Genomic DNA, 27,634 nt, shown 5'->3' with positions numbered 1-27,634 from the left:
TATAAGTTGAGTCAAACTGCAAAACCAAAAGATCCTCATCTGCCATAGCATCATGCGCCTACAGATTATAGTCTATGTTGTTTGCTGAACTGGTTACTCCTAACAAATTGTACAGACCCATATCTGCTGGCAAATAGTGTACCGGCAGGTATGGGTTGGTGCAGTTTTCAGTTGAGTTCATCTTTTAAGTGTGTATATAGGGTATGTCTAATTCTTTTGATTAAGCAATTTACACAGTCTAGCATGAACTTTGGCGTAAACTTTGATAACATTATAATCCAAGAACATGGTCACAGTGGAATGTTAGTTATGTCGAGTTCATTGCAAATTCAATTTCAATTGATAATTAGCAGTTTAGCTTAATTAAGCAAAATTTCAAATGATGTTTCTTTTTATCACTCACTACTGTACTATCCTGTGAAATTTCTAAATTCTGAAACTCTTAATTGACTGGAATTTCAACAAATTAAGAATTGAATGAAATCAGACATCTGTTTTACATGTCCTACATTGTATATATAAATGTATGTCACAGGTTAAAAATCCTGAACTCTTTATTTACCTGAAGGTACCAGTACATGAATATTGACCCCATGACTTCAAAACAGTTTTGAAAAAAAATATCTTTCTAATTTTACTGACATTAAAAAAAATCTTTTCTTTAATTAGGACTGGTCTGCTTATTTCTGTTATGGCTTAAGCTAAAGTTTATGAAGTATGTAATAATTAAATGAGGAGATAAGTATAGTATAACATATGTATTCACAGTACATCACCTTCAGCCATGTTTTTCAGTATCAATTTTATGACATTTATGAACCACAAATTCACGCAATGGGTTCATTTAAGAAACAGTCTCATATTCAAGTGCTTTATTTGCTTTCTTTGTGTAGCAAATTTGAGCATCGGCATGGGGCATGGGGGTGGTCATGCACAAGGCTACCACCTGATTTTTAAATCTGCTGTAGAACTAGCCTCTGGTGCTGGAGTGGTTAAGGGCACTCACTTTTATGATCAGTCACCTCTAACCTGTATTTAGTGGGTTCAAATCTCTGCTTAGACATAATGGGTGTTATGGGGAAGAAAGCAAGTAGCTTCCCATAAATTCGTTTTTCCCTGGGCACTTCCTCCATCATCTTTACCAGCTGCCATGTGCATGTACAGCCTGCCCATCATGTGCTAACAAATATAATGCAACCCGGCAAAACCAAACCAATTAAATTTTATGTACCCTGGTTTAACAAAAAACAACACACACAAACAAGCAGTCTTAAGTTAAGTTTTCTTCTACTGCCAGTTAAACAAGCAAAGAACATTAAGTGGAAAAGACAGCCATTATATATGTGTCACTACCAATGTAAGCATTGAAAAGAGCCCAGAGTTTCCTCCAGTGACCTTTGTGTTACCCATATAGGCACTCTTTTTAAACAGCTGTACTTATGTAGGCTCATCTTTTGAATGCCAGATGTTTTAAGTTCTTTGTTGCTAAGAAAATGTAAAGCATGCAAATTTATTGCTTTCTTATCTGATGGGGCTGTAACTGTACTTTCACCAAAAAAAGTGAGACAGCCTCCATAAAATAGAATCCTCATAAATTACTAAATATGATTTGACACTTACAGTAACTATCAAAGTGTGTTTTTATCTGGCAGTAAGAGGGATAGCCAACTAGTACACATTTTATAATCCACCTACACACATTATACAGTGTTGTCTGTAAAGATCAACTCTTCTGTTTATAGGTCAATTACTTATAGAACAAGCATAAATAACCTTAATCTCTGACAAAGCTGGAGGAATTACAAAATGAAAGATTTCCAGTGAAAGGCATCCAAGCATGCAGGACTTAAACAACGTGGGCATGATAGATACAAAGATGTGCTAATATTTATCTATTATTACAAAAGCTGTCAGCATGAATGGTGATTCCATAGAATATCCCCAAAAATCAGAATACATTTTGTTCAGTCTCTAAAACCACAACCAATTCATGACATCCCTTCAGTAATTCCAAATCCTATTTTAATGCACAAAGACTTCTATTAAGTAACATGTAATGAACAAAGAACAGAACCATTTCAATGACTAAATAAAACAAAAAATACTGTATATATTCACTTATACAAAGAGTCCAACTGCAAAAATAAGAAACAGATCCAGATATGTCAATGCATAATGCACCAGCAGATCTGAGTCTGTTCAGTTTATTAGTAATCAGCAGAACAAACAACACAGACCCTAATAGGCATGTGCATTATGATACAGATCAGGAACTTTGTTGTTTGCCATTTGACTTGATTTATAAACAAACATATATGGTAGCAAAGGATACTGAGACAAGAGTAGAAGTAGAGAAATTGTTTTGATAAAACAAACTAACACCTGACATTTTGCCACTAATGGATTCAAATACAGAAAAACCTATCTGAGGGCCAGATACTTGTATTTAAAAAAATACATCTTTCAAAGGCGCAATATTAAAGTCCATGACATTTCTTCTACTTTCCTGTTGCCCAATTCATACATTTTACTCATAATGCATCATCACGCAAAAAACGCTAACAGGCTTCACTTGCACATTTGGAGTTCCCCAGTGGCCAAATAGTCTTTATTGATCACTTACATATCTCACTTCTGTGCGAGTTTATGTCTTGGCTCAACCAACACAGGTATGTGAAATAATTTGCCAATAGCTTTCCAGAGGTCAGTGGTTCTTCCTGGGATATTCCAAGTTTTTTCCTCTACCAAATATATTGGCTGCCATGTATAGCTTATTATGTGTTGAAAAATGGTGTTAAACCTGCACAAATCACTCTTGCACATGTGAAGAAGTGATTTACACTGCTTTTATCCCTTGAAATCTTTGTATGTTTATCTTGTAGGATACTTTTTCTGTTTAAGGATTATGTTAACATCTCCTCCAGACTTCTAAATGATACAGATTTATGATTATGGCATTGGAGAATATAAAGCTGGATGCATGTTATCTAGAACATGAGAACTAGAAACTGGACTGGCCCACATGACATATTATGGATAAATGCAAGTACATGTAGAAGACATGTCTCACATGTTGAATATGGCTTGGCAGACATGTCTCACATGTTGAATATGGCTTGGCAGACATGTCTCACATGTTGAATATGGCTTGGCAGACATGTCTTGCATGTTGAATATGGCTTGGCAGACATGTCTTGCATGTTGAATATGGACTGGAAGTGTAAAGTGTCGAATACCAAATGGTATTGAACCTTAAAGTTGAATGAATTGAGCATTAAAATTTTATCAAATTTAAGCCACAAAAGTTGTTGTGAAGGGTCACTTCGACCTTTCTTCTTTTCTCCCCCATGTCATTGTTAAAACTTGAACGGCTAGAATTTATGACTCAGAGAGATTGACTAGGGCATTGCTACACTGTCCTGAGAATGTAAACATCTGAGCTACCAACCATATCAAATTATCATTTTTCAAAGGGAAATTGATATGCCCGTACTTCACTGATTCTATGCTGTCTGAAATCTGATGGAAGAAATGATTATCCTGGGGAAAACTTTAGGAACCGCTGCTTATGATTGGGCAGAGTAAATTAAGGTGTACGCTTTGAAAGTAATGTAAATTTAAAGTGACAACCTTAGTCAAAATTCTTTAGCCTTAAATTTCCTGAGAGAGAACGTGGTTCCAAGGATGCCTAAAAACAGTGCTTTCCTCGTTAAATAAGAAAAGGGGACCAGGTGGCTGTCTTGTAAGAAAAGACAGGGTTTAGTGCTAGGACACAATTTCTGAAAGAGAATGGCATTAAGGTATGCAATTTTAATTTTCCATGTAATCTTCTATTTTTGATTGTTTGTTTTATGCAAATGTGTTTGATATGACTAGGAACCATATTATGTATCATTTATTCAATTTCATGGAAATCTGTTGATGCAAGAGTTGTTATGCAATTTATCTCTTTAATTGTACAGCTACTATTTCATTGATAGTATTGATGATTGCATGCTATCCAAGTTTTCATATACCGGGCATGTAGGATTTCATAGGGTATTAAATACATTCCTTGTTCTGTTAGGACGATTTTGATTATCATGAGTTAACAATAATCACATATTTATATGATTTTGTAATGTTTAAATAATCTTGCAAGTTAGGGATTGTTGTGAGCTAAAATTTTGTGAATTTTATGCAATAGTAATCGAGCATGTGGTAGCGTAGGTAGAGAGATAGCGTAACATTCTATATACCTCTAATGTCTTCATTATGGCCTGTTGCTGTCAAGCAAGGGTGATGTTGTATCAGATTAGTTCAGAATTTAAGCAGCTTGGATAGTTATCATGCTTCTGAGTAACATAAATGAGGGAATTTTATGTACGTGTAGAAAGTGGTACATACAGAGATTTAAGGGTAAGTTTTTCCTTTAAGGAACAGCTTTCAGGACAGTCCAAAGACGGACGTCCAAAAAAGAAGTGATGTCAAAATTAAGGAATAGGAAGGAAGTCCAGGAAGCATAGAGAATAGGAAGGCTCGAGGAAATATAAAGATGTTGATACATGGTCAAGGGAGGATGATGATGCAGTCAAAGACATTGTGTTCTTTTCATCACTCGTTATTATGATGAAATAAAATCCAAATGAGACACAGCTATTAAGTTCTGTCGGCATAAGTTTGATTGAATTGGAATTGCCGCTATTAATTTGTTTTGATTACATTTGTTATTTTTCTCGTCTAAGGGGGCTCGTACTGCATTATTTCTTCCCAATATTCTTGCTTATTTCTCTGTTGAAATTCTATCTTCCACTCCCACCAGGCTGTAATATGGAGGGAGGTAATCCTCTAGATAATGCCAGCCAAATCCAATTAACCACCCCTCTTACTAAGAGGGTGATGTTACAGGCAGATATGTCTTGGCAATGACAGGGTACCTTGTGCTAGCTTTGAAATTTGAATCCCAGTCTTCTTCTATAACCTACAGTATATATGAAATGTATCTTAGTGACCTACATCAAATGTCACCTCATACAAACTTCCTTATTTAACATCACTCATAATAAAAGTCAATAAGCAGAACATCTACTACATGTAGGTTTTGTTTCAGGAATTTAAATTTTAGATAAAGCATTTAATTAAAGATTAAGAATATTTGACCTGGTCAGTATCAAACTTATCTATTGATTTGTATGAATGTCTTTATTAAGACAGATAAAGAAGTTTACAACACAACATAAAAAAAATAGTAGCTGTGATATTTTGTGGACAAAGTAAAAATGTTTTCTCATGTCTAGACATGTATTTTCTAGCATATACACAGGACATAAAATAGGAGAGTACTGTATGTACCCTTCCTGTATCAAGAATACCTTACTGTACTCACTGTATGATGCAGTTTTCTTTCCTAACTGATTTTTCATATGATGTTGCTCACTGACAGTAATATGTGTGACCTGCCAGCAAAGCAAACTGCCCTTGTTAGTGATATCTATTTGACCTGCCAGCAAAGCAAACTGCCCTTGTTAGTGATATCTATTTGACCTGCCAGCAAAGCAAACTGCCCTTGATTGTGATATGTGTGACCTGCCTGCAAAGCAAATTGCCCTTGATTGTGAGAAAATAATACGCATGGTCAACATACACCCTGTAAAATGTAAACCAATGAACCTATTTAAAATTAATAAATCAGATTGTCTCTTTTTCATATTTTAGTTATTCTTGGTAAAGTTAATACAACAATACAGGAAGTATACTAATGTTTCTAGCAACCAACAATTTATGTAAGCCTTCAGTATTTGGTGAACCTTTGTCACTGTATTTTTTTCATTTGAAGAATGAACATAAAACAAAGGCGTGTATTTAAATCAAATTCTAGGAAGCATCTGGATTAACTACATTTGTCTGTGTGTAATTTTTCTACATTTTAATTCCTTTTTCTCTGCTGTACAAATAACTATGGTAATTAAAAAAATCTGTTTCTATGCAAACAACATAGCCTATGATCTGTTAACTCATTATGGGATGGCAAATCTGGATCAATGCAAACAATATAGTCTGTGATGTCAACTCATTATGGGGTGGTAAATCTGGATATACGCCGTTCAGAGTTAACATTATACATAGATAAATTGTGAGGATGATTACTCTCCCAACCACAACACCCAAAATAAAGATATGTATGTTTGTGTGTATGTGTGCAATGTTGCAAACTATGTTACCGTTAGTAACAATGTCTATACGCACATATGGTCTCTGAATTTCCATCTATCATCCCCAAACCCCAAATTCAGAGACCAAGACGGGGATCCATTTTGAGGTGAAATGAAAATAAAATTGAACATTTGCTTTTTTAATGTATGCACAGTAACTTTGTAGTTAAAAACAAGAGTCTTTTAACTATGTCTACTTTAAGAATACCCCTGCTTACAATCTACACTACTGGATGCTAATGATAGTACACTAATGAGTTCCCAAACTAGATCACAAGATATAAAGATATATTACATATATTTTACAGGTGAATTAGGTACAATTTTTTCAGTTACCATTTTTCTGGTAATGGATGTTGAAAATTCAATTTAAAAGAAATCATTTAGATCAAAGGTAACATACTGTATTACATCTGGAATCATGTTATAATCAAGCATGCATGTGCGTTTGTGTGTGTGTGTGTGTGAGAAAGACAGTGACAGATAAATTTAACACTATGCAGGTGATAGCTGTCTCCAAGGTTACAAGATAGAGAGGGGCCCGAAGTGACCAAGTGGTCTGAAGCACTCACTGTTTTGGATCACTGCAATCTCACCTCTGTCTGCGTTGGTTCGAGTCTCAGGCTTGGCTAGCATGGGTACGTGGGAAAGCTTGCCAGCAGCTTCTCGTGGGTAGGTGGTTCTTCCCTGGGTTTTCCAGGGTTCTTCCTCCACCAGTTATATTGGCCGCCATGTATAGCCTATCTTGTGCCGAAAAATGGCGTTAAGCCCAAGAACAACAACAAGGTAGAGATGTGAACTAATTCTGCCAACACACCATGTCTGCCTGTGTTTAACACTGAATATTACCATGATAAAAGTGGTCAATGTATGTCTTTGCAGGAAACTTTAAGTAGGAGGTAAGGCAAATCCCAGCTAACCCATCTACAAGGAGGAAAGCTGCAGCCTATATATACAATGTGTCTGTCTTTAATTTGTGAATTTTAATCTGCCCCAAAAGGTTTAGATATGAAACTGCAAGTATCTTGTCGAACCAAATGTGACCTGATGAAGGTGACAGCAATATCCCAGTCAGCAATTGAGCCTGTGCATGCAAAACTGTACTAAAATATGCCAGTCTGTCAATCAGCATTGAATAATGGACTTCAATTCATCCCAAGAGATCTGTACTTATCGTTCCATTTACCTGCATCGGAGTCATTTAACTGGTTTAAGTGGGAGCAGATAAAATTGAAATGATCAGACCACAATGTCTATCTGTCATTATGAAATACAGAATAATAACTTGATCCAACATGATGTCCACATGTGTAATTAAAAGTACCTGCTCGAGCCAAATTTAACTCTGTGTGGGTAGTTACATTCCTTGGCTAAGTCCAAAGTAACAAGATTAGGGTGTTTTAACTATACATCATTTGTTTGTCCATCAAAACATGCTGAATAGTGACTGCTTCAATTAACATGGTTATACATTCTCAAGCTAATGTCGATGGTTGCTGCTCTTGTTGTTATGGGTTTAATGCCATTTGTCACCACATGAAAGGCTATACATGGCAGCCAATATATATGGTGGAGGAAGCCACCAACCCGCTAGAAGCTAGTGGCAAATTTTCTCACATATCCTTTGGCCAAGCTTGATTCATGAAAACAGAAAGACAGGTGAGATATCAGTGATCTGTGAAGTCAAGCTCCTCAGATCATTCGGCCGTTATGTGTATGCTTGTTACATCATGCACATGGTTATAACAGTCTGAATGTCTATTCTGCCCATATACTCTCCATCTGTATCGAATACTGAGATAAATAAAACCAAACATTACTATTGCATTATGTAACAGGATGCATGACTATACCTATCTAAATATTGTTTTACTGAGGTCCTTTAAAATGAGGGACAACTGTAACTTGGCTTTACTGAGGCACTTTACAACGAGGGACCAATGTAACTTGGTGTCTTACAGAGGTACTTTATAATGAGGGTACACATTTACCATATACACCCGCTTATAGGTCAAGTCAAACTGCAAGCAACAAAAATCTAGCTCTGCCAAAGTATAATATGCCTGCAGATTAGGGTCAATGTGTGTTCTACTGATTACTCCTAACAATCTGCAAAGATCCAGATCTGCCTGTACATTATGCAGAGGCAGATATCTGGGTCTGTGCAGTTTGCAGTTGGATTCATCTTAAAAGCAAGTACAAACAGTAGTTGATCTGTTTTACCATTATAATGGGGACCTTGGCTCAACATGAGGTACATGCAAATAATTGCACACAACTTAGTGTAGGTGGCAGCTCCACAGGTGATAGGGTTTTGAAGCCTATGATGTGTCTGTATGTATTTCTTAACATGTGATCTGTCCCAAAAGGAGGTCCATACATGTACCTTCTCAAGCCAAATTTAACTTCATGTAGGTGGTAGCTGGATCCCAGCTGGCACAACTCCAACCTTTTGAGGTGTTCCGCCTACACACTGATTGTGTATCAGGTTGTCTTCAAGAAAATACTTATTGACACTAAGTACTTGCTGCATGTAATGGCTTTTAAAAGTTTCCACTTGCCATATAGCCATTTCAAATTTGGACACTAAAGTGGAACTTCAGGGGGTTGGAGCAGAAGTAGAAAAGAGCAGCATATAATTTTTCTGACTTAATGAATTGATTCCTCTCAGATGACATTATCCTGTTTAGTTCAGTCAAATACTATAAACTGTGTCTGGTCCAGAATTTTTCTAATAGGTCACAATTTTAAGAATGTGGTTCATTTTTATAAGCTTTCTGCAGTGAAAAGTATACTTTCTTGACCAAAATGTGGATTTGACTGAGCTCACAGAACTTCCTCCAAATCTGCCATTGTGCTATATAACATGCTGCATCAGCTCAGGTGCAGCAGGAGCTGACGTCCATGGACTTCTTCTGGACCTGTCTCCAGATTTCTCGACCTGCCACTACAACGAAACAGGCCTGGACAAAACTCTGCACAACCTTCCATCACTTAAATCAAATCCCACTCACATGCAAGGCGTGACACTATTCGCCTTGATGTCATGGTCATCTTCAAGCTTGAATGACAAACGACATATGGGTCCAGAGAACCATGAATACATATCTGGAGATTGATCCAAAAGTGCAAATATGTGAGGGGACATCTGAGTCAATATTGTTTAACGGATAACTAACAACATAAACTCAGATCTTGATCTGCCAGTAAATTTATGTGAGGGTACATCTGGGTCTATAATGTTCAACTTATAACTAGTAATGTCAATCCCGATCTTGGTCCACCAGTGCATAATCATAATGGCACATTTTAAGGCAAGGGTATTCAATCATACTTGGATGTGGCCAAAAAAAAAAAAAAGCTTAAGGACACAAGCTGCATGATCCAGAACAATTCCTTATCAATAATTATGCATAATAATTAATAATAGTAATTAAAATCTACATTTTCAGAAGGACTGCCTACATGGCCATGAGCTGCACAATCTGAAGGTCTGTGCCACAGTTTGGACACCCCCTTTTTAGGGTCTCTACTTTTCACCTGAGAATTAGGGCCATAGACAGCAAACACAGGCCCTGGGGTAAGAAACACCCGGGCCTCTCCTAGTTCTTGTTCCAACAAAACTTTTCTTTTATAAAATTAAAAAGTGTTGTTCAGCCCAGGCCCCCTGGGATATATCCCCAGTCCCCCTCTTTGTCGGCCCTGCTGAGAACTAGCAACATTGATCCAAATCTTTTTCCATCAAATCATATGTGATAACACTGCAGGTCTACACTGTTTATGTGAGAAATAGCAACACAGGCCCTGATTTTTATCCACAAGTGGAGAGCCACAATTACACGTCAGGGTTTACTCTGTTAGACTGAGAACTACTAACATGGATCAAGTCCTCCGTCCACCAGCCCATATGTGAAGATACATGTACTAACAACACACAGATTTTGATATAACAGCTGATACAGTGGATGACAGGCCTCGGTCTACTCTGTTTGATTGGGGATAGTGACGCAGACCATGATCTACCAGTTTATATATATATATAGGTCTTCATGAGTCATGTCAAAAACATTTTATCTGCTCTCAAACAAAGCATACATCTAGCTATGTTTTTTAAATATCAATTTAATAAACACTGCCATTGGACAGGTGTCTGACCAGGCTTCATAATGTTAGTGTGGTCCAATCCACTGCACAGATTTTGTGAGATATGTATAAAATATGTAAATTTCCCCTTGGCACTCTGGATGATATTTGTATGGAAGCATTCTTTACAGGTAATACATGATTCTACTGCTTTTAAAACAGCATTATCTATTTTAATGTTGAATTTAAAAATGTACTTGCCTGGGACTAAATTCTTGCAGTACGACATTAGGGACTAAATTCTCGCAGTAAAGCAGTTGTCAGATTGGACTAATCCCAGATGTCAGGTGATCCAATTTGTACAGTGCTGGTGATACATATATGTTCACACAAAAACGATCATAAAAATGTGCATTTGTGAAACATGTATATACATAACTGTGTACATAAGGTCATCCTTCCTCTTTTCATGCCCTGGTTATGGGGCGAGTATCTCAAATGTTCAGACATAAATTGTATGAAGAAGGTGTAAAGTCCCAAGAGATGTCAATAGTTGTCAATCTGCAGTATGATCCAAGGGACTAAGTCCTTGGGAAGACCCGAGGACATGATCATGGCATGTTTTGACACATGTACCTGGCCACTGATCACACCTGCCAATTCTCACACCTGCCAAGACAAGGAACAAAGGAGTAATGCCAATTAGGCCTCTTGTGACTGGCTATGTTGTCAGACTGCTATCTCAATGGAAGTCAAAAAAGATGGGAAATGTAAAAAAACTGATTCGAATAAGTAAAAACAATTTTACAAAATAGATTGAAAGCTCAAGCATCATTTACATCCATTAAAGAATTGACTAACTTCATTAACTTTTGTTTGAAAATTCAGAGTACATGTATCTCCCAATTCCAGACTAAGTCTTTTTTAACTTGCCATCATAGGTTCAAGTGTTGAGTGATATGGCCATATAATGTCAGAGCTAATCTGTAAAAAGAATCCAACCACCATAGATGTAAAAATTAAACTTGCTTAGGCGCAATCTACACCAGTATGACTATCACTGACAGAATTTGACCTCTACTGCAAGATTACAATATCCCAACCCTTATTTTGAAACCACAGGTATAATAAACATGTAATAACAGCTGCTCTTCTCTGAAGAGCACTGCACATTAATCGATTGTGGTTAACCTTCAAACCTCAAAATGAGATAAAAAAACTTTTACTAAATCCACATGAAGATTATTGGTGGTATCATCTGTCACTCCTAAAGGCACAATCTGGCTCAGTTACCAAAACATTACTGACAAAACAAGAAATTATTCACTAGGAATTTACATTTCTTGAGATCTGTCAATGTGTAATACATGCTGTCAATAAATTCAAACAAATGAACAAATGTTTTAGCTACACAGTTCTGCACAATGAGGTTGTTACAACAATTGAGGTTGTTACAACAATTGAGTTTGTTAAAACAATTGAGGTTGTTAAAGAAATAGACCTGCACATTAACGTTTCATAAAATTCTTTTGTAAAAGAAACCTGACACTTCTTCACAAGCCTCATGTGAAAAATGACTGTAGAAAGATTTCCTAGCTTCCCTTGAATTTGAATAATCATGAGAAATAAAATCACTGCAAGCCAGAGTAAAACTGTCTCAGAATTGCTTGATCCAATATGACTTTTTGTGTTGACCATGTGAGCCAATCAAATTTCCTCTTCCAAATGCAGAAACCTATTAATACAAATTTATGTCTTCTGATATACAGGAGACAAGAGGAAGTTTTTATATGACGATAAAAAGTAAGGAGATGTGATTGCATGCAGCCACAGGTGAAAAAAGAGAATATTGGATTTTCATTCGAAGCTTGTGTACACTACATCATTGACTGGTATAGAGTAGTTTACATCACTTCGGGAAAGAAAAAAACAAGATGTGCAATCAACTTGTAAGTGTAATTTACTTGCAATTTTTAAACTGCTATTAATTAATATCATGTTATTACATCAGCATTTTTTGTTTCGGCACCAAAATACAATGTATTGTAATAAACTTCCAACCTATATCCTTGGATGCCTTGTGGGCTCAAAAGGATGTTTAACAGGACCACTGCACTCTCATGCATGTCTTATGAGGCAACGAATGGAAGCAGGAAGCAGGAACCACAGTGGCACAGTGGTATGCATGCCCAACATGATTATGCAGATACAGGTTTGAATCCTACCATCAGATCAGCTTCTCATTGGCTACTGTGATGTATCCTTGGGCAAGACACTTTACACCAACTGCTTCCACTCAAAACATCCTACGTATGTACTTCTGTTGCTGCACTGTATCAGCATTAATTCAAACTGGTTACTGAGGCATAAAGCTTAAACCTTTGCCTGTAGCACACAGTAAAGCTAGCAAAAATAACACCTAAACAAACTGGACTTTGAGAAGCATCGTAACTTGTGACGCACTTTTGAATGGTGTTAACTTCTGTGAATACACTGAAGATGTATATTCAATTAATTCAAGGGATATATGTTAATACATGTAACAATGCTGATTATAGAACTTTCATGGTTTGTAAAGTTTAGATTCACCTTGTGTTGTATTCTGATCATGTTTACCAGAGTTCAAGATTATTAATTCGCAGAAGTGTAGAATAGTCTAAAAAAATAACAATTACAATAATTAATGCAATTTAAAATAAAGAAGGTCTACACAAGGTCCACTGGAATTTTTTTTTAGGGGGGGTCTGCTCATTTGTTTTTTTCCAGACCACTTTTGTAAATGAATTAATTTCACCGTCTGCTTCTTGTTGTGAGTTGCCTTTTATCAGATGCCTCTTCAATATTTAACAACACCAACCTCAATATACCAACAGATTATGACAGGAGGAAAAGGAAAATGGCACTCTTGTGACAATTGTGAAACACATGTAGACTTTTAAATCCCATATTGTGACAAACATTAAATAATGGGTAAACAAACAGAAGAACAGTGTCTTTATTTTGATTGGTCAATATTCAAGAACGTGTAATGCTATCAATGTTGTTTTTCACTTCCTTGTCTATTCAGTGAAGTTCACCCACATGTAAGACCCTATTCTTTTTTGAAAGAAACAATATACTGCTCAGTTTGAAGAAATGTTTAGACACGTTTCATGTGGGTAGTATAAATAGTAATAACATATCTATACTGACACTCTGAAACGGAAAGATTGTAGATAAATAAGTCTCATACAAACAGTGAAATAAACCTCCACACATTAATCATACTTATACAACGAGTGTTAATCCCATCATCATCCGAAACAATGTCTACCAACAGTTTTCATTAAACAACGTCTCTTCTATAACATGAGAAAAAGAAATGAAATAACAACTAATGTACCAGCTTGTCAACCAATATGTTTTCAACTTCAAAACAACAATAAACCTAAAAATCTGGCTTAGTAATTTTGTCTGATACAAAAGTTAAAAAATGAAGTATGATACATCACTCTCATATAAAATTTATAAAATAAGATTTAAAAACACCTACATTGATAGTACATGCCATTCAAGGATTTTAGAATCTTTTATACATATCTATATCAAAACTGAAAAGTACGACTGATGGGAATGGTTCATCATCTTCACATTTAAGCAGATATGTTTGTTGACTGTATAGGCAGATAGAATTATCATATCACCAGTCTGTAGTAGAGATATCCATATTCAATGGCAAAGTACACTATATAAAATTAAAGTATTTTATCTTGACACTTCTCTATGTAAAATAGTGTGAAACCATTGTGCAGATAGAAAATTTTATGAAATTTGGTTAAAAATGTTCAAGTTATGATGATTTTAATTTGTAAAAACATGTAGTGGCACTTAGTTTGTTTTGCTGTTTTAACAATATTCATAGGCACACTGTAGGTTTGTTTTGGTGGAGGCAGAATAGAGGAAAACCCCAGAAGGAACCACCAGCCAAAAGGAAGCTACCGGCAAGCTTTCACATACCCACAATGGCTGAGCTGAGACTCAAACCACATGAACTGAGATGTCAGTGATCTGCAAAGGTGAGTGCCTTAGACCACTTAGCCCCCCACCCCCACCCCCAGTGTCAGTGTACCTGTGAATCAAGTGATGCTTACACCTTTATCAATGTTTACACAGCTTCTCTATTTACCACATGGATGAAATGGCAAAGAAGTGAATCATGTACTATCTCAATTATCTCAGTGGTCCATTAATATCAACATATACTGGTCAGTGGTCCATTAATATCAGCATATACTGGACAGTGGTCCATTAATATCAGCATATACTGGTCAGTGGTCCATCAATATCAACATATACCGGTCAGTGGTCCATCAATATCAGCATATACTGGTCATTGGTTCATTAATATCAGCATATACTGGTCAGTGGTCCATCAATATCAGCACATGGTAGGGTTGGAGTGGCACATGATGCTTCTTACCTCTACTGAGGATTTAAGAGGGACTTGCTGTGACAACGAAACAGAACAACACCTGTCCCTATAGTGAAAGATTAAATACTAAAGCACTTGAATGAACCTGATGATGATGACTAAGATTACATGCTGCTGCTTCTAGTACCAACAAGTTCACCATTGAATGACAATTGGGAATGGCACACTAATATTAGAACAGAAGATATTTATGTCATTATATAAACCATATACGTGTGTCATACACACATTCAAGGGTTCTATAGCATCGAGTCCGCTAATTCCTGGGTATAATTTTGGGGAAGTCCCTGCAATAAATATTGGAAGCCCCAAAATGTCAAAATATAATTGGTTTGGTACATGATTCACTTCTTTGCTTTTTCATCCATGCACAGGGGCTCGTTACAAAGAAAATCAAGGGATGGGGGTTCTAACCTGTAACAATATAGTTAAAACCCCCATCCCTTGATTTTTTTGTAAGGAGCCCCTGGGATCCATGTGGTAAATAGAGTGAAGCTGTGTTCACACCTATCAGTGAGTAATTAATTCTTTCAAAATACTTTACTAATTCAGAGGAATACAAGTTTTGCCCTTAGGGGCATACTTATAGTTACATCTGACTGTTTGGGCATACTAGCAGAAGTCACTAAAATGTCTGTTCTCACAAAATGGGGCATCTCATGGGGAAAAATTCATGTAGGTAACATAAGCAGTTCTGATTGTAGCTTGCTCAGGGTAATTACACAGAAGTAAATGAGGTTTATGCTTCTATTGTAGCAATGGCATGATTGATGATCTGGTTATAGGAAGATTATGTGGGAGTAATATCACAATAAACACATCCACCTGCCATCCAGATATAGGAAATAATCTTACTGCTCAACAGGTGTTTCCAAAACAAATGGCGCTGTTGAACCAAAACAAATAGCAACAGAGATCAATTTGAATGAAGTGAAGCAGAATTGGTTAGATCCTTTCAGTACCATGGTCTGGTGGTGTGTGTGCTTTTTATGTAAAAATCAATGTCAAAACTCTGCATAAGTAAGCTGCCTTTGGGCCAAGGTAGCTAGCACACTGGATTTGCAACAAAAGGTTGCATGTTCAAATCCTACAACCACACATACCAGGGTCTGTTACCATGGCATGGTATGTCTGTGGTCAAAGCTCTTTACTCCAATTACCTTGGCACTCAATACTGTGTTGCTGTGCTGTAAAACACCAAACTAACATCAACAACCCAGATATCTATAGGTAAATGTACCCAGCATGTAGTCTTTTTCATCAGACGTATGTGTGTGATTTAGAGTTTTAACACAGCTTTAACAATCTCTCAGTCATATCACAACGATGTCTGCAATGAGACAGTTATGTAGTGACGTCTAGTGACTGGGGCATCATGACACAGACATGCAGCATCATGTCCCACCCAATCACATTATCCTGACACCAGGCTGACCAGTTATAACACTAACCTCTTAATGCTGAGCACCTAGCGAGGCAGTTGTTAGTACCATTTTTAAAGTCATTGGTATGACTTGGTGGGGGTTCAAACCTGTGAGCTCCCACATTGTTTCATCAGGCTGTCTGGGAACTTTAAATCACTACCATTAATACCATGAAAACTGTAGCTATTAAAAACCTAAAGTAAATTGCAGAGACTCATAAATGTGTGGAATTTTGAATTACCTTTGCCAAAGTATAAAAAAACCCAGGTATGTTCACTGTAACATAACTAATATTTGTAACATTCTCCCATTCCAATTTTTGCAATGGCATATAGCAGTGGTTCCCAAACTTTTATGGCCCCCCCCCCCTTGGTTATCCTCAGCACTCAAGAAGAAGCATTGATCATCATTAGCCCTCCCCCCCCCCCTCGGTAATCCCCCCTCCCCCCAGTGGGCAGTTCTGCACAGTTTGGAAACCACTGATGTACATACAGTATGTTATAAAAAACTTTATTTCCAGATATTTTCACAATCTGTCCTTCTACAACTTGTGTCATTTAGTTATGTATATACCCGCTTATAAGTCAAACTGTAAACAACAAAGATCCTGATCTACCAGCATAATGCACCTGCAGATCAGGGTCTATGTTGTTTGTTCTTCTGATTACTCCTAACAAACTGCACAGACCCACATCTACCCATGCATTAATGGACTGCAAATCTGGGTCTGTTACACTTATATATGGTATTTAGTGCAGACCACTCACAATAACGTCTGAATTTTTAAGTTTAACAATCAGAAATAATCAAGAAAATATGAAAACAATTTTTTTCAATAAAAAGCCTACCCACCAAACAAATTTTCTCCAAGCATATTACATGGCGTTAAACCCTACAACAACAACAACAACCAACCGTATTACAGGCAAAAGAATTATTTTTACATTTCCTAAAAAAAGATCATATTCATTCAAGGCACTGTGTTTTTTAAACAGACCAAGATTAAACCAATAGTCTAAGGCTCTGCGGACTCTGCTCATGCAACTAAAATTCAATAGAAATAAAATTTGGTAAATTCAGAGGATTTACAGAAAAATAATTTAAACCTCCAAAATTAACCCATTTATGGCCAAATGTATTCAGTAAAAATAAACATATTGTCTTCTTAGATCTTCACAATATTGATTTATCAGTTGTGTTCATACTGTACCTATAACAATAACAATCCCCATAAACAGATACTGACTTTTCCCTCCATGCTACTATCAACAATTAAGTCCCTTTATTCCAAATCCATTTTCCCTTTTATGTCAGTATCACACTTTTTCCCTTTGTGTCAGTATCATTCAGTGCAATACCTATGTGCCTTACTTATAAATCATTGATTCATGTACAAAGGTCTGATGGTGTGGTTTTACAAGAAGCTCAAAACACTTTGATTTATTGATCAAGGTGTGCTTGATAATTGACCTTTTAGTCACTGATAAAGGGTTGGAGAGGTTACTCAGTACAAAGATCTTTATCAACTCTGAATACCTCAGATTAGATAAATGACCTGTGCAATGAATATAAACTATTTCCTTTCCAAACGAGTAAAAAAAAAAAATGTACAAACTACATTCAACCCACAAATTCTTGTGCAACTTTACATTGCAATCTAACAGAATTATAATGTATAATAAACTGAACAACTGAAGCCATGGAAAACATGATTTTTTTCTAAAGAGACTGTAGTAATAACTCCAGCGCAGTGTTATTTATTGATCCATTTTATAACATTATCATGTTCTGTAGAGAAACATATTATTTCTTTAGATTACAAGATGATCAATATTTCACACATTTTTCTATTTTGTGTGTTTAATTAGATAAAGCTTTTAACAGTGCAGAAGAAAACTTTAGCTGAGTTGCCTCCCTTGCAACACTTCAGCAAACTAAAAGCAAAGCTAAAAATGCAAGATAAATCAGATGATGTTTGGAATATTATCAAACCAAAAACACAGAAAGAGAGTACAACTGCCTTAAGAAAACTAAATATATCATACTGCATTGGAAGTAATCCCAACACAAAATCAAAAGTTGTGCATTTTTTAGTTCAGGAAGCCTCAATTCAGAAGTTTGTTCTCATAAGTATCTACATGACACAGAGTACATAACTAGAAATACTGTATGTTTTTCAAATGCTCCATGTACAACTTTAAACTTAACAAGGTTATCAACTGAATACAATAATACATGAAAACTAATTCCAGAAATACTTTATAATTAAGTTTACACTATATTCCAGAAATACTTTTTAGTTAAGTTTACATGTAAGTTAGTATATTCCAAAAATACTTTTTAATTTAGCTCACATTTAAGTTCGTTTATTCCAGAAATAGCTTTTGATTACGTTTACACTTAAGTTGGTATATAGTGGATACTCTATCTGAAAATGATAATTTTCAATATCATGATTGTTATAAAGCATACAACATCTTTCACTTGTATTAATTCTATTGTTTCCATATCTTCCAGTTTCAATCCAAACATTATAACAAAACACTCTGGGTGTTGTTAGATCTAACCAATGTTACTGGTCACACAAAAATCTAAAAAACATAGAGGATCATGGCCTAGAAATATATTTTCTTAAGCCATGAACCAGCGGTCAACAAATTCTTTTTATAAAAGTACTCATTCACTGTACTATGTATTCAAAATATTAAGTCATGAATGTCAACAGTGGTAGTCACTTGCAGGGCCTTAAATCTTTTAACTTGGTGTCAATTTTTTTTTACATAACTGCTGAAAATCCTTTTTCCATCATGTATTGTTTCCAATTCTAGACAGCTTAAACAATATGATATTATGTGTCTCAACATGACACAATACTAAACCCATCCCTTGACCCAACAATGACTCCTACACTGCAACCCAGTGAGTGACCAGCGTGTATATATATATATATATATATATATATATATATATATATATATATATATATATATATATCCCCTTCACAGAGAGTGGTCAGTATATATACCCAGTCTGGTGAATTTCCTTTATGTGGTTTGGGAAAAAAATGAGTGATGGACAGAAAGATGGATAAACAGTCAACAGCAACAAAAATAAAATTTAAGTGTACAAATTTCACAACAAAAAAAACAACAAGCAAATAAACCTTGTCCCAAGCTGCTGGATGGGGGATTTTTTTCGTCATTCTGTACGCACACTCCTGGAAATCTATTACAGTACTTTCAGCTCAGAAAAAAGGCCTACTACGAGGAAGTAGTCAGCCAAGGCAGTTACTGCCAATAAGTAATTTTAATTTGAATTAAGACTAGAATGTCAAAAGTTATCTCAAAGACACTCACCTAGCCATCCAGACATACTGACTGAATGATGAACCATGCACAATGACAATTAAACTGCAGAATTCAATAAACTTAATTTAAAGAAAAGACACTTTACGACAACAAAAATAATGGCGTGGGTGAATATCACACGAATCGTTTATTATAATACAAGGAAATAAATGTCACGTAATCCTAATTAAGTAGGTCTGCTGATGTATGATTCAATGATCATACATATTTCTGAAAAGACAGGTTGCATTGGCATATCTTCTGGCACATGAAGTACATCCATGTCATCAGGCACATCTGAATGCCTGTTGGTTTGCATCAGTACCTCATAGAGGCTAATAAAACTGTAATATAAAGGTTTTAAAAACTGCATTAATACCAGAAAGGTTTAGATATCCCTTTTTGGAATCAAGTCCACTGTTTTTACATTTGATCTGCTAAAATGTGGCAAAATATGGAGTAAGCAGTCTTACAATTCCAATTCTCATAAATCACTGTTCCAGCTTCATACAAACTTGATGCAAACTATTCGTATTTGCAAGTCAGAATTAATAAAAACCAATTTTTTTGAGAAGCAAACATGTGCAATTGAACAAAGGTATTTACAAATACTCTTGACTCCAGCCATGTTGGATGGGAGATAATGGAGAGGGGCTGGTTGCAATCATTACATACCTTAAGGGTCAGACTAGTGTCTTGGAATATTTTACATTCAGTCATAGCTACACACACACATTCATAATGAATGCTGGTTACAAGTCACGGGTCTCTACTCCACCATTTTACACCTGTGTTCAAAAATATAACGTGGCAATGGAAAAAACTGTTTGAACATGTTTTCTCTATTAAACATGTACAGAATGAACATGTGGGAGGAAATCAAATTATCTACCGATCACGAGAAAGACTTTGCAGGTAGCGAACAAAAAATACAATAAAATACCTCTCGGCTCTGTGGGTTGGAACGAGGGTAATGTCTGAAAGGGCGTAACTCCAAATCGTGACTAGTCTACCTGTCGTAAATTACACATAAGTAAACATGTACAAACGCTGGTATGAAGTACAGCAGGTGTAACTAATTATCGACCTACAATCTCTGAATCAGCAAGTATACCTTATTGTCCGCATGCATGTAAAATTATAAGATTCGGGGGGGGTTCTTCAAACACAATAAAAGTTGTAAATCCTAACATTCTAAAAATAGAAACTATTTTCTTTCCCGTTTGCCCCATGGTTTGACATATATTTGTCAAGTTTGGAATACACGATACAACAAAGAAAACTGTGAAAAGAAACTAACTCACCTATCTTTGTGGAGCAGAATTATTTTCTCAGGATGTAGGTGAAGTTTTCTTGCAAGAATGTTTCGGAGATAGCACAATGTGTCTTCCTGTTTAACACATATTTCGATTGTACCTCCAGTAACGGGACATACAAATAGTTTCATTTCCCGTGTTGCGGAACTTTCATGACCGAGCGCCATTGTGTAGATAGTAATAAAACAATCCAAGTTAATTATATGATACTGTAATCTTTTCTCTTTTTATATTTGGTTTCCAACAGAAATTTTAACTGTTTTTAAAGTTGTTTCCAATAAACAGTTTTCACCAAGCTACAGCTCAAAGGGTCTATCTCACACTATCAGTAAGCTAAGGTCTTGAAACATTCTTATTGGACACTCGCAATTGGGTCGGCTCACTAATGCCACTATTGCAGGGGTGTTCGGCTTAAAACTGTCGCTGGTTCTTAGTTATAACATCAATAAAAATGCCAGAACAAATATTTATATTAATACATATAGTTCACATTAATATTTATGTACGAATACTACCTTAAATGATAAAATATGTTTTATTTAAATCGTAAATGACTTTACAATTATTCATTCCTTACCTTTAGAAAAGTAGTCCCGCCTATTAGTCTCCGAAAGACTACCAATGACGTCAATGCGTAATCACGTGTATTTGTTGTTATCAATGAAGTCGGCGAGATGGGGATCAACAAAAACACACAGGCAAACTGTCAGTTTGTTTTGATTCATTTACTACACCATCTACGCAAAGGAAAGCCCTGCATTAGTAAGTAGGATTTCATTGATCGGCGAGCTCTGGCATAACCAATAGAACTTGACATGCTGACGTCAGTCAGCAGTGAACAGTAATTAACATGGATGCTGTAGTTGCAAAGATTATCTATACAATATTCATCTTGCCAGCAATGCGTATCAATAAATCTGAGGTTATTACTTGAATAATTTATATTTGATATTCTTGTCTATAACACAGAGATATTTTTAGAGGTAGGAGATTAAAAATATGTATTTTGTTTTTTGTGAACTATTGATTTATGTTACGAAATCATGTACCTTTAGCCCGATGACGTAATTATTATATATATTGAGTATTTACATTGACCTTTAGGTAATGGTCGTTAAAGCTGATATAGTGTTGCCAGTTTTTTGACAGGGTTATGAGTGCAGTCTACAATTGATTTCAGTCTCTTAATATTCTTATTTACATTAATCAGTTGCCAAAAACTCCCTAAAATTAATAAACCTTTCATCAGGTGTACGTCGCTCCAAATAAAATATCATGTCTTACTGAATAAAGTACTGTTTACATTTTACCCCTTACAATATGCTTACATGTCTCGAAGATATATTGATCTGCATGACCTTCAGCTTTGATCTTCATCACCATGGCCAGTCATAACATCGCTCTTGGCAACGTTCAGATATCGGTTTCTGACGTCAGTTGTCACGTGCCGGTTTTTATGTTTTGCGAATTTGCAGGCGAAGAACTACGGATGTAAGGAGAAAAACTCGTGGAATTTTACTTACTGTACTTTTACGTATACAGAAAGTACGAAGTAACAGGAATTTAGAAAAATATAAACGAACTCCTGTATTTCGAAAACGTGTAACTTTTTTATTTAGAAATGGGGGGGGGGGGGTATAGTCCACATTTCCAGCAGCAATAGAATGCACATTTCCAGTTACAAACACATGACGAAAGCTTCTTTTCTCCGAGAGTAAAATCTGTGGAATTCCTAAGATGGTATATTTTATGGATAGACCTTGACTTTATTTTGGCTGTGCAAGACTAATAATACTACTCATGGGCGATTATTAAACTTCACTTTTAATTTTTCTCTGGATGCAGTGAATTATTATACTGACAATACTTTTTTGTACGCGTCATCATATGCAATAGTGTAATCAGATTTGTTTATTTATATGCTTGATTGGCTGTCTGGCTTGTTACTTGATATAATAATAGACTGTCTTGTTTTGGGAGGTTGGGGGGGGGGGTCCAGTTAAAATAACGTTACCAAGACACCAATACCTGTAGTTGTAAGACAGACAATACTTTTGGGTGGAGGAGAAGAAGAGGACTAGTAGTTCTTTCATGCGCTGGCACTTTCATAGATCCTACATTCTGGATTTTTTTCTTTCTTGGTGGTGTTTTTTTTATACAGTTTGACGTAGGCTATGAAGGTTGCCTCACAACTTGGCCAGAACACACGAAACTCCCACCGCCTACAGCCTACTTCACAGCAACGTCGACGTCAGATGCAATCGGGCTATTTTCTTTGTTCTGGTGCATGCTTTTTTTGCAAAAGAATCAAATAGATAGGCAAGTGGATATGACCTAAGATTATACATATAATCTGCAATCGTAAAAAGGATGCATGCATGCTTATGATGCCGTTAATTTGTCATATCGCAGAAATAACCTGCTCAGCACCGTATATATTCGTTTATAAGTCGAGTTTAACTGCAGACTGCACAGATCCAGATCTACATTGGCATAATGCGCTGGCAGATCTGGGTCTGTGTAATTTTTGGAAGTAATAAGTAGAACACACAAAATATACCCTGGTGTGCAGGCCCATTATGCTATGACAGATACAATTAGACTTATAAGCAAACCATGTACTGTAAGTGAAAATATGAGGAGGGTTTGGAAGATATTTCACTATTATAAATAGTAATAGGGACCGCGAGTGGCCGAAAGGTCTAAAGCGCTCACCGTTTGGGATCATTGCCATCTCACCTCTGTCTGCGTGGGTTCAAAACTCATGTTCGGCCAATGTGTGTATGTGAGAAAGCTTGCCAGTAGATTCTCATTGTTTTTTTTTTGTTTTTTTTTTACGGGTTCTTCCTCCACCATTTATACTGGCCGCCATATATAGCCTCTCTTGTGCCGAAAAATGGCGTTAAACCCTACAACACACACCCATACATCCATACATACATACATACATACAAGTTTGGTTTGATGTGTTACGGCACAGCAACACGAACAGATTGGCTGGTGTCAAGAGCAGTGGAATAAAGCATCTTACCCAGGGACACAACTCGACACTGATATGACTAGATTCCGCACCCTTCTGGTCAAAAATCAGGAATGCCAACTACCAAGCAACGCCACATCCCAAAAGCCATTGGTCAGATAAAGAGTGGTATCGGAAATTTCCGTTACTTAAATGTGTTCACACACACACACACACACACACACACACACACACACACACACACAAGCGTGTGTGTGTGTCAATTATGAATAACACATTTATGTAACGGAGAACATTGTCGATACTCATACACGTGTGTGTGTTTGTGTATGTGTGTGCACAATTAAATGACTCTTTTCGTTATGTATACCGTCACACATTAATGTCACAGATTAAAATGAGTGATCGTACTCATGATATTTATAAATTTAAACTTCCGCCCCGAAATTGCGTATATAACATTACGACATAGATTCTTTTAAGACACAGTACCTTTGTCAGATTAGTCAGGTTTCATGGACAATTTTTAAAAAAAAAACTACATGTTTCCAGGAATCATCCAAAGATGCCACCAGTTATAGTATGGCTTCCAAAAAGAAAGACGTTAAACAACAAAGAGAGGGGCAGACAAAGAATTCACCATGAACGAGAGTGAAAATACTAAGATGGTTGCAGATGATGAATTCACTACGAGGGAGAGTGAAAATATATGCAAATTTTCATGTATACAACAAGTACAGGAATTAATACGAAATGTGCAACTCATCATAACAGTCAAAATTAGATACATAAATAAATTATTTGATACGTTATCTCATCAGAATAAACCACAAAAAAACAACTAGTAACCATGACGGTGCCACAGATGTACTCGACATGACATCTTTTTCAACAACATACTCACCAGGCTTCTTATAACCTCGCCAAGGATGGATTAGTTATCAACACCCCTTCAAGAACATTTTCAGATTATTTATAAATCTTCAGCCTTTACAGACTTATAGCAGATTAGTTGGATGGGAAAATGTTCACCAAATCACATGCAATGAGAAGAGAAAGTGTGTCGGGCTGCGAAGCAACGTTTTCAAGCAATTTGGTGCTAGTAGCACAGCTAGGAAATCCAAAGAGACGGTTTGCTTTGGATGGAGGTGAAATGATGTGACGGAGAAAGAAGAAAGATAATTAAATTGTTTGGCCAGGTTATTTTTGTAATTTAAAGGTGCGATTGCATCTGCATGATATCTGGTCTGTGAATTTGGTAGTATTAGTATTATATGATGTCATTCGTCGAAATGTCATATCGTCTATAATGCAGTGCGAAGTTCAGATGAAATAAAGGGCATCGAGAGAGAGAGAGAGAGAGAGAGAGCATTAATTTTGCTCATTATCACCATTTTTCACGATGATCTGTAATCTCATTCATAATTTCTAAAACTGTCGCGACAAAGAATTTGATCACATTAATCATCAAAATAAATTTGTACGATGCTGACGCACAAATACACTATTTATTTAGAATTCTGGAGTATCAGCTTTAACAGTCACACTCCAACGCGAGTTTTCACTTTGTCAGCCATGAATGATGACATCATGTCTCAGGACATAACTTCTCTTATTTGGGCAATACAACATTCTTCCCTGACATTTAAGTCAATCCTCAAGCAGTATTCCTGTAATGTATTCGGTTTTATTCACGTCGGTCACTGACCGTGTGACGTCATTGCCTGCATGACATATAATTAATGAAATCGTGCGGTTCAGGCAAATATTAATGAGAATTTTACTGCATTCGCGTCGGAACCGCAAAGTAGTAAGTGGGTAGTCTGTGACTATACAATATCAATATTTATATTTAAAATGGCTCGATCGTGTAGCTGTAGGCACAGCATATGCAATAAAACGATTCAGTGTTTAAATAAAAGTACTGCCCTCTCAAAGGTTATCATCTACTTGCTGGACTACTTTATTTACTACTGTATAAAGCGCTTCCTGATTCCTAGACCACATATTGACTGACCACTTCCTCGCGTACTATATAACACAAATACGCTATTGTGTCACAAGTCTGCTTCCTCAATGACAGTTTTTGTTTTTGTAGTGATTTGCAGATCATTAACACTTTATCATGCTCGTGGGTATGTAAGAAAGCTTGCCGGTAGCTTCCCGAGGGTCGGTAGTTCTTCTAGGGGTTTTCCCGGGTTCTTCGTCCACCAGATATACTGACTACCATGTATCGTGTGCTGAAATGGGGTATTAAACCCATCATATCTTCTTCAATACTCCTGCCAAAGTAACATTAAGATATCACTACTAGGATACTCGCTGTAGCTCTGACACTCATGGTTAAGAAAAAATATAGTCTTAATCAGTGGTTCCCAAAGTGGGTGGTGCCGCCCGGGGGGGGGGGGGAGACAGACGGGGCGCGTTACGGGGTGAGGAAGAGGGCACTGACGATATCCAGAGGTTGTAAACCACTGATCTAAATGGATCTATCAGAACACCATATAGGTACTTTCAATGTGAAAGGGCAACGGTATGTACCCGCTTATAAGAGGAGGCAAACTGACAACAACAAAGATTCTGATCTGCCATAGCATAATGATTTTGCAGACCAGGGTCTACGTTGTTTGTTCTACTGTTTACTTCCAACAAACTGCACAGACTCTGATCTACCGGCACATTATGCGACAGCAGATCTGGGTCTGTCCAATTTGCAATAAACTGTTTTATAAGCGAGTACGTACGGCCTGTCAAACTAAAAAAAGTCGTACAATTTTCAAATAGATAAGTGACCGAACATATATATATATATATATATATATATATATATATATATATATATATATATATATATATATATATATATATATATAGTCCAGACCTTATAGAAAAAGGAATGGTGATTGGAAGCACGCTTTAATGGAAACTGTAAAAACAGTACTGGGACAGGAGTTCTGTTTGATTCCACGTTTCAGCTAAAGGTTGTTGTTGTAGGGTTTAACGCCATTTTTCATCACAAGATATGCTATATATGGCGGCCAGTATTAATGGTGGAGGAAGAACCCGGGAAAACCCAGGAAAGAACCACCGACCCACGAGAAGCTACTAACAAGCTTTCTCGCATACCCAAATTGGCCGAACCTAAGACAGATGACATATGGCAGTGACCGGTAGCGGTGAGCGCTTTAGACCACTTGGGGCCCCTCAACAAAAAGTAATACTCGTGAGGTTTCTCATTGTGGTCGCAAATCGGGATGATTTAGATACAATCTATACAAACATCTAAGGACCAAATGTTGATAAACTAGGTTTTATTGTCAAGGCGGAACGGCTAAATATTGAAGATCCGGTTTCACTGGCATGGTGGATAGGCCTAATATTGTTGATCAGGGGCGTATTAACCATTAGGCAGACTAAGCACGTGCTTAGGGCACCAGGGCCAAAGGGGGCACGACAAAGTTGAGAAAAGGGTGAAAATAAAAAAAAAAACGAATGAAGATTTGTAAAAAAAAATTGATAAAACTAGTGCAAATTGATCATAATGTTCTGTTTCTTGATCATGGTGCCCCCTAGGGTTATCTTCCCAGGTGTACCACAAGGAGCACTGCTGGCGCAGTGCACTGTGACCTCTGTCGGTCAGCGTGGAAAGGAGGGGGGCACCAAGATTTTTAGTGCTTAGGGCACCAGTGAGCCTTAATCCGCCCCTGTTGTTGATCCATGTTTCACTGGCAAAGTGGAAGGGCATGCTATTGATAATCCACGTTTCATTGGAAGGGAATACTATTGATGATACAGGTTTCACTGGCAACGTGGAAGGACCTA

The 27,634-nt window shown here is 36.6% G+C and overlaps 1 protein-coding gene across 4 annotated transcripts in view; it reads right to left on the bottom strand.

Moving 5' to 3' along the window:
* LOC149807751 (midnolin-like) overlaps positions 1-21,430 on the bottom strand; it is a 51,849-nt gene extending 30,419 nt beyond the window's left edge. Inside the window, exon 1 of one of the 4 annotated variants that reach the window (XM_089970063.1) lies at positions 21,410-21,430. Coding sequence is in view for 3 of the 4 variants with exons in the window: in XM_089970046.1 (XP_089826172.1) it covers positions 20,821-20,999 (179 nt within the window). In the remaining variant the exon portion in view is untranslated. Of the gene's footprint in view, positions 1-19,525; positions 19,569-20,820; positions 21,173-21,409 lie in introns of those variants that run through there. The other 3 variants (XM_089970046.1, XM_089970037.1, XM_089970054.1) reach the window with 3 other exon arrangements.
* Between the last annotated feature and the right edge of the window lie 6,204 nt (positions 21,431-27,634).

This window comes from Sinohyriopsis cumingii, chromosome 1, assembly GCF_028554795.1.
Source record: "Sinohyriopsis cumingii isolate HCF-2022 chromosome 1, ASM2855479v2, whole genome shotgun sequence".
NCBI classification, from domain to species: domain Eukaryota; kingdom Metazoa; phylum Mollusca; class Bivalvia; order Unionida; family Unionidae; genus Sinohyriopsis; species Sinohyriopsis cumingii.
The sequence above is the reverse complement of the archived record's forward strand: the minus strand, read 5'-3'. Positions and strand labels throughout refer to the sequence as shown.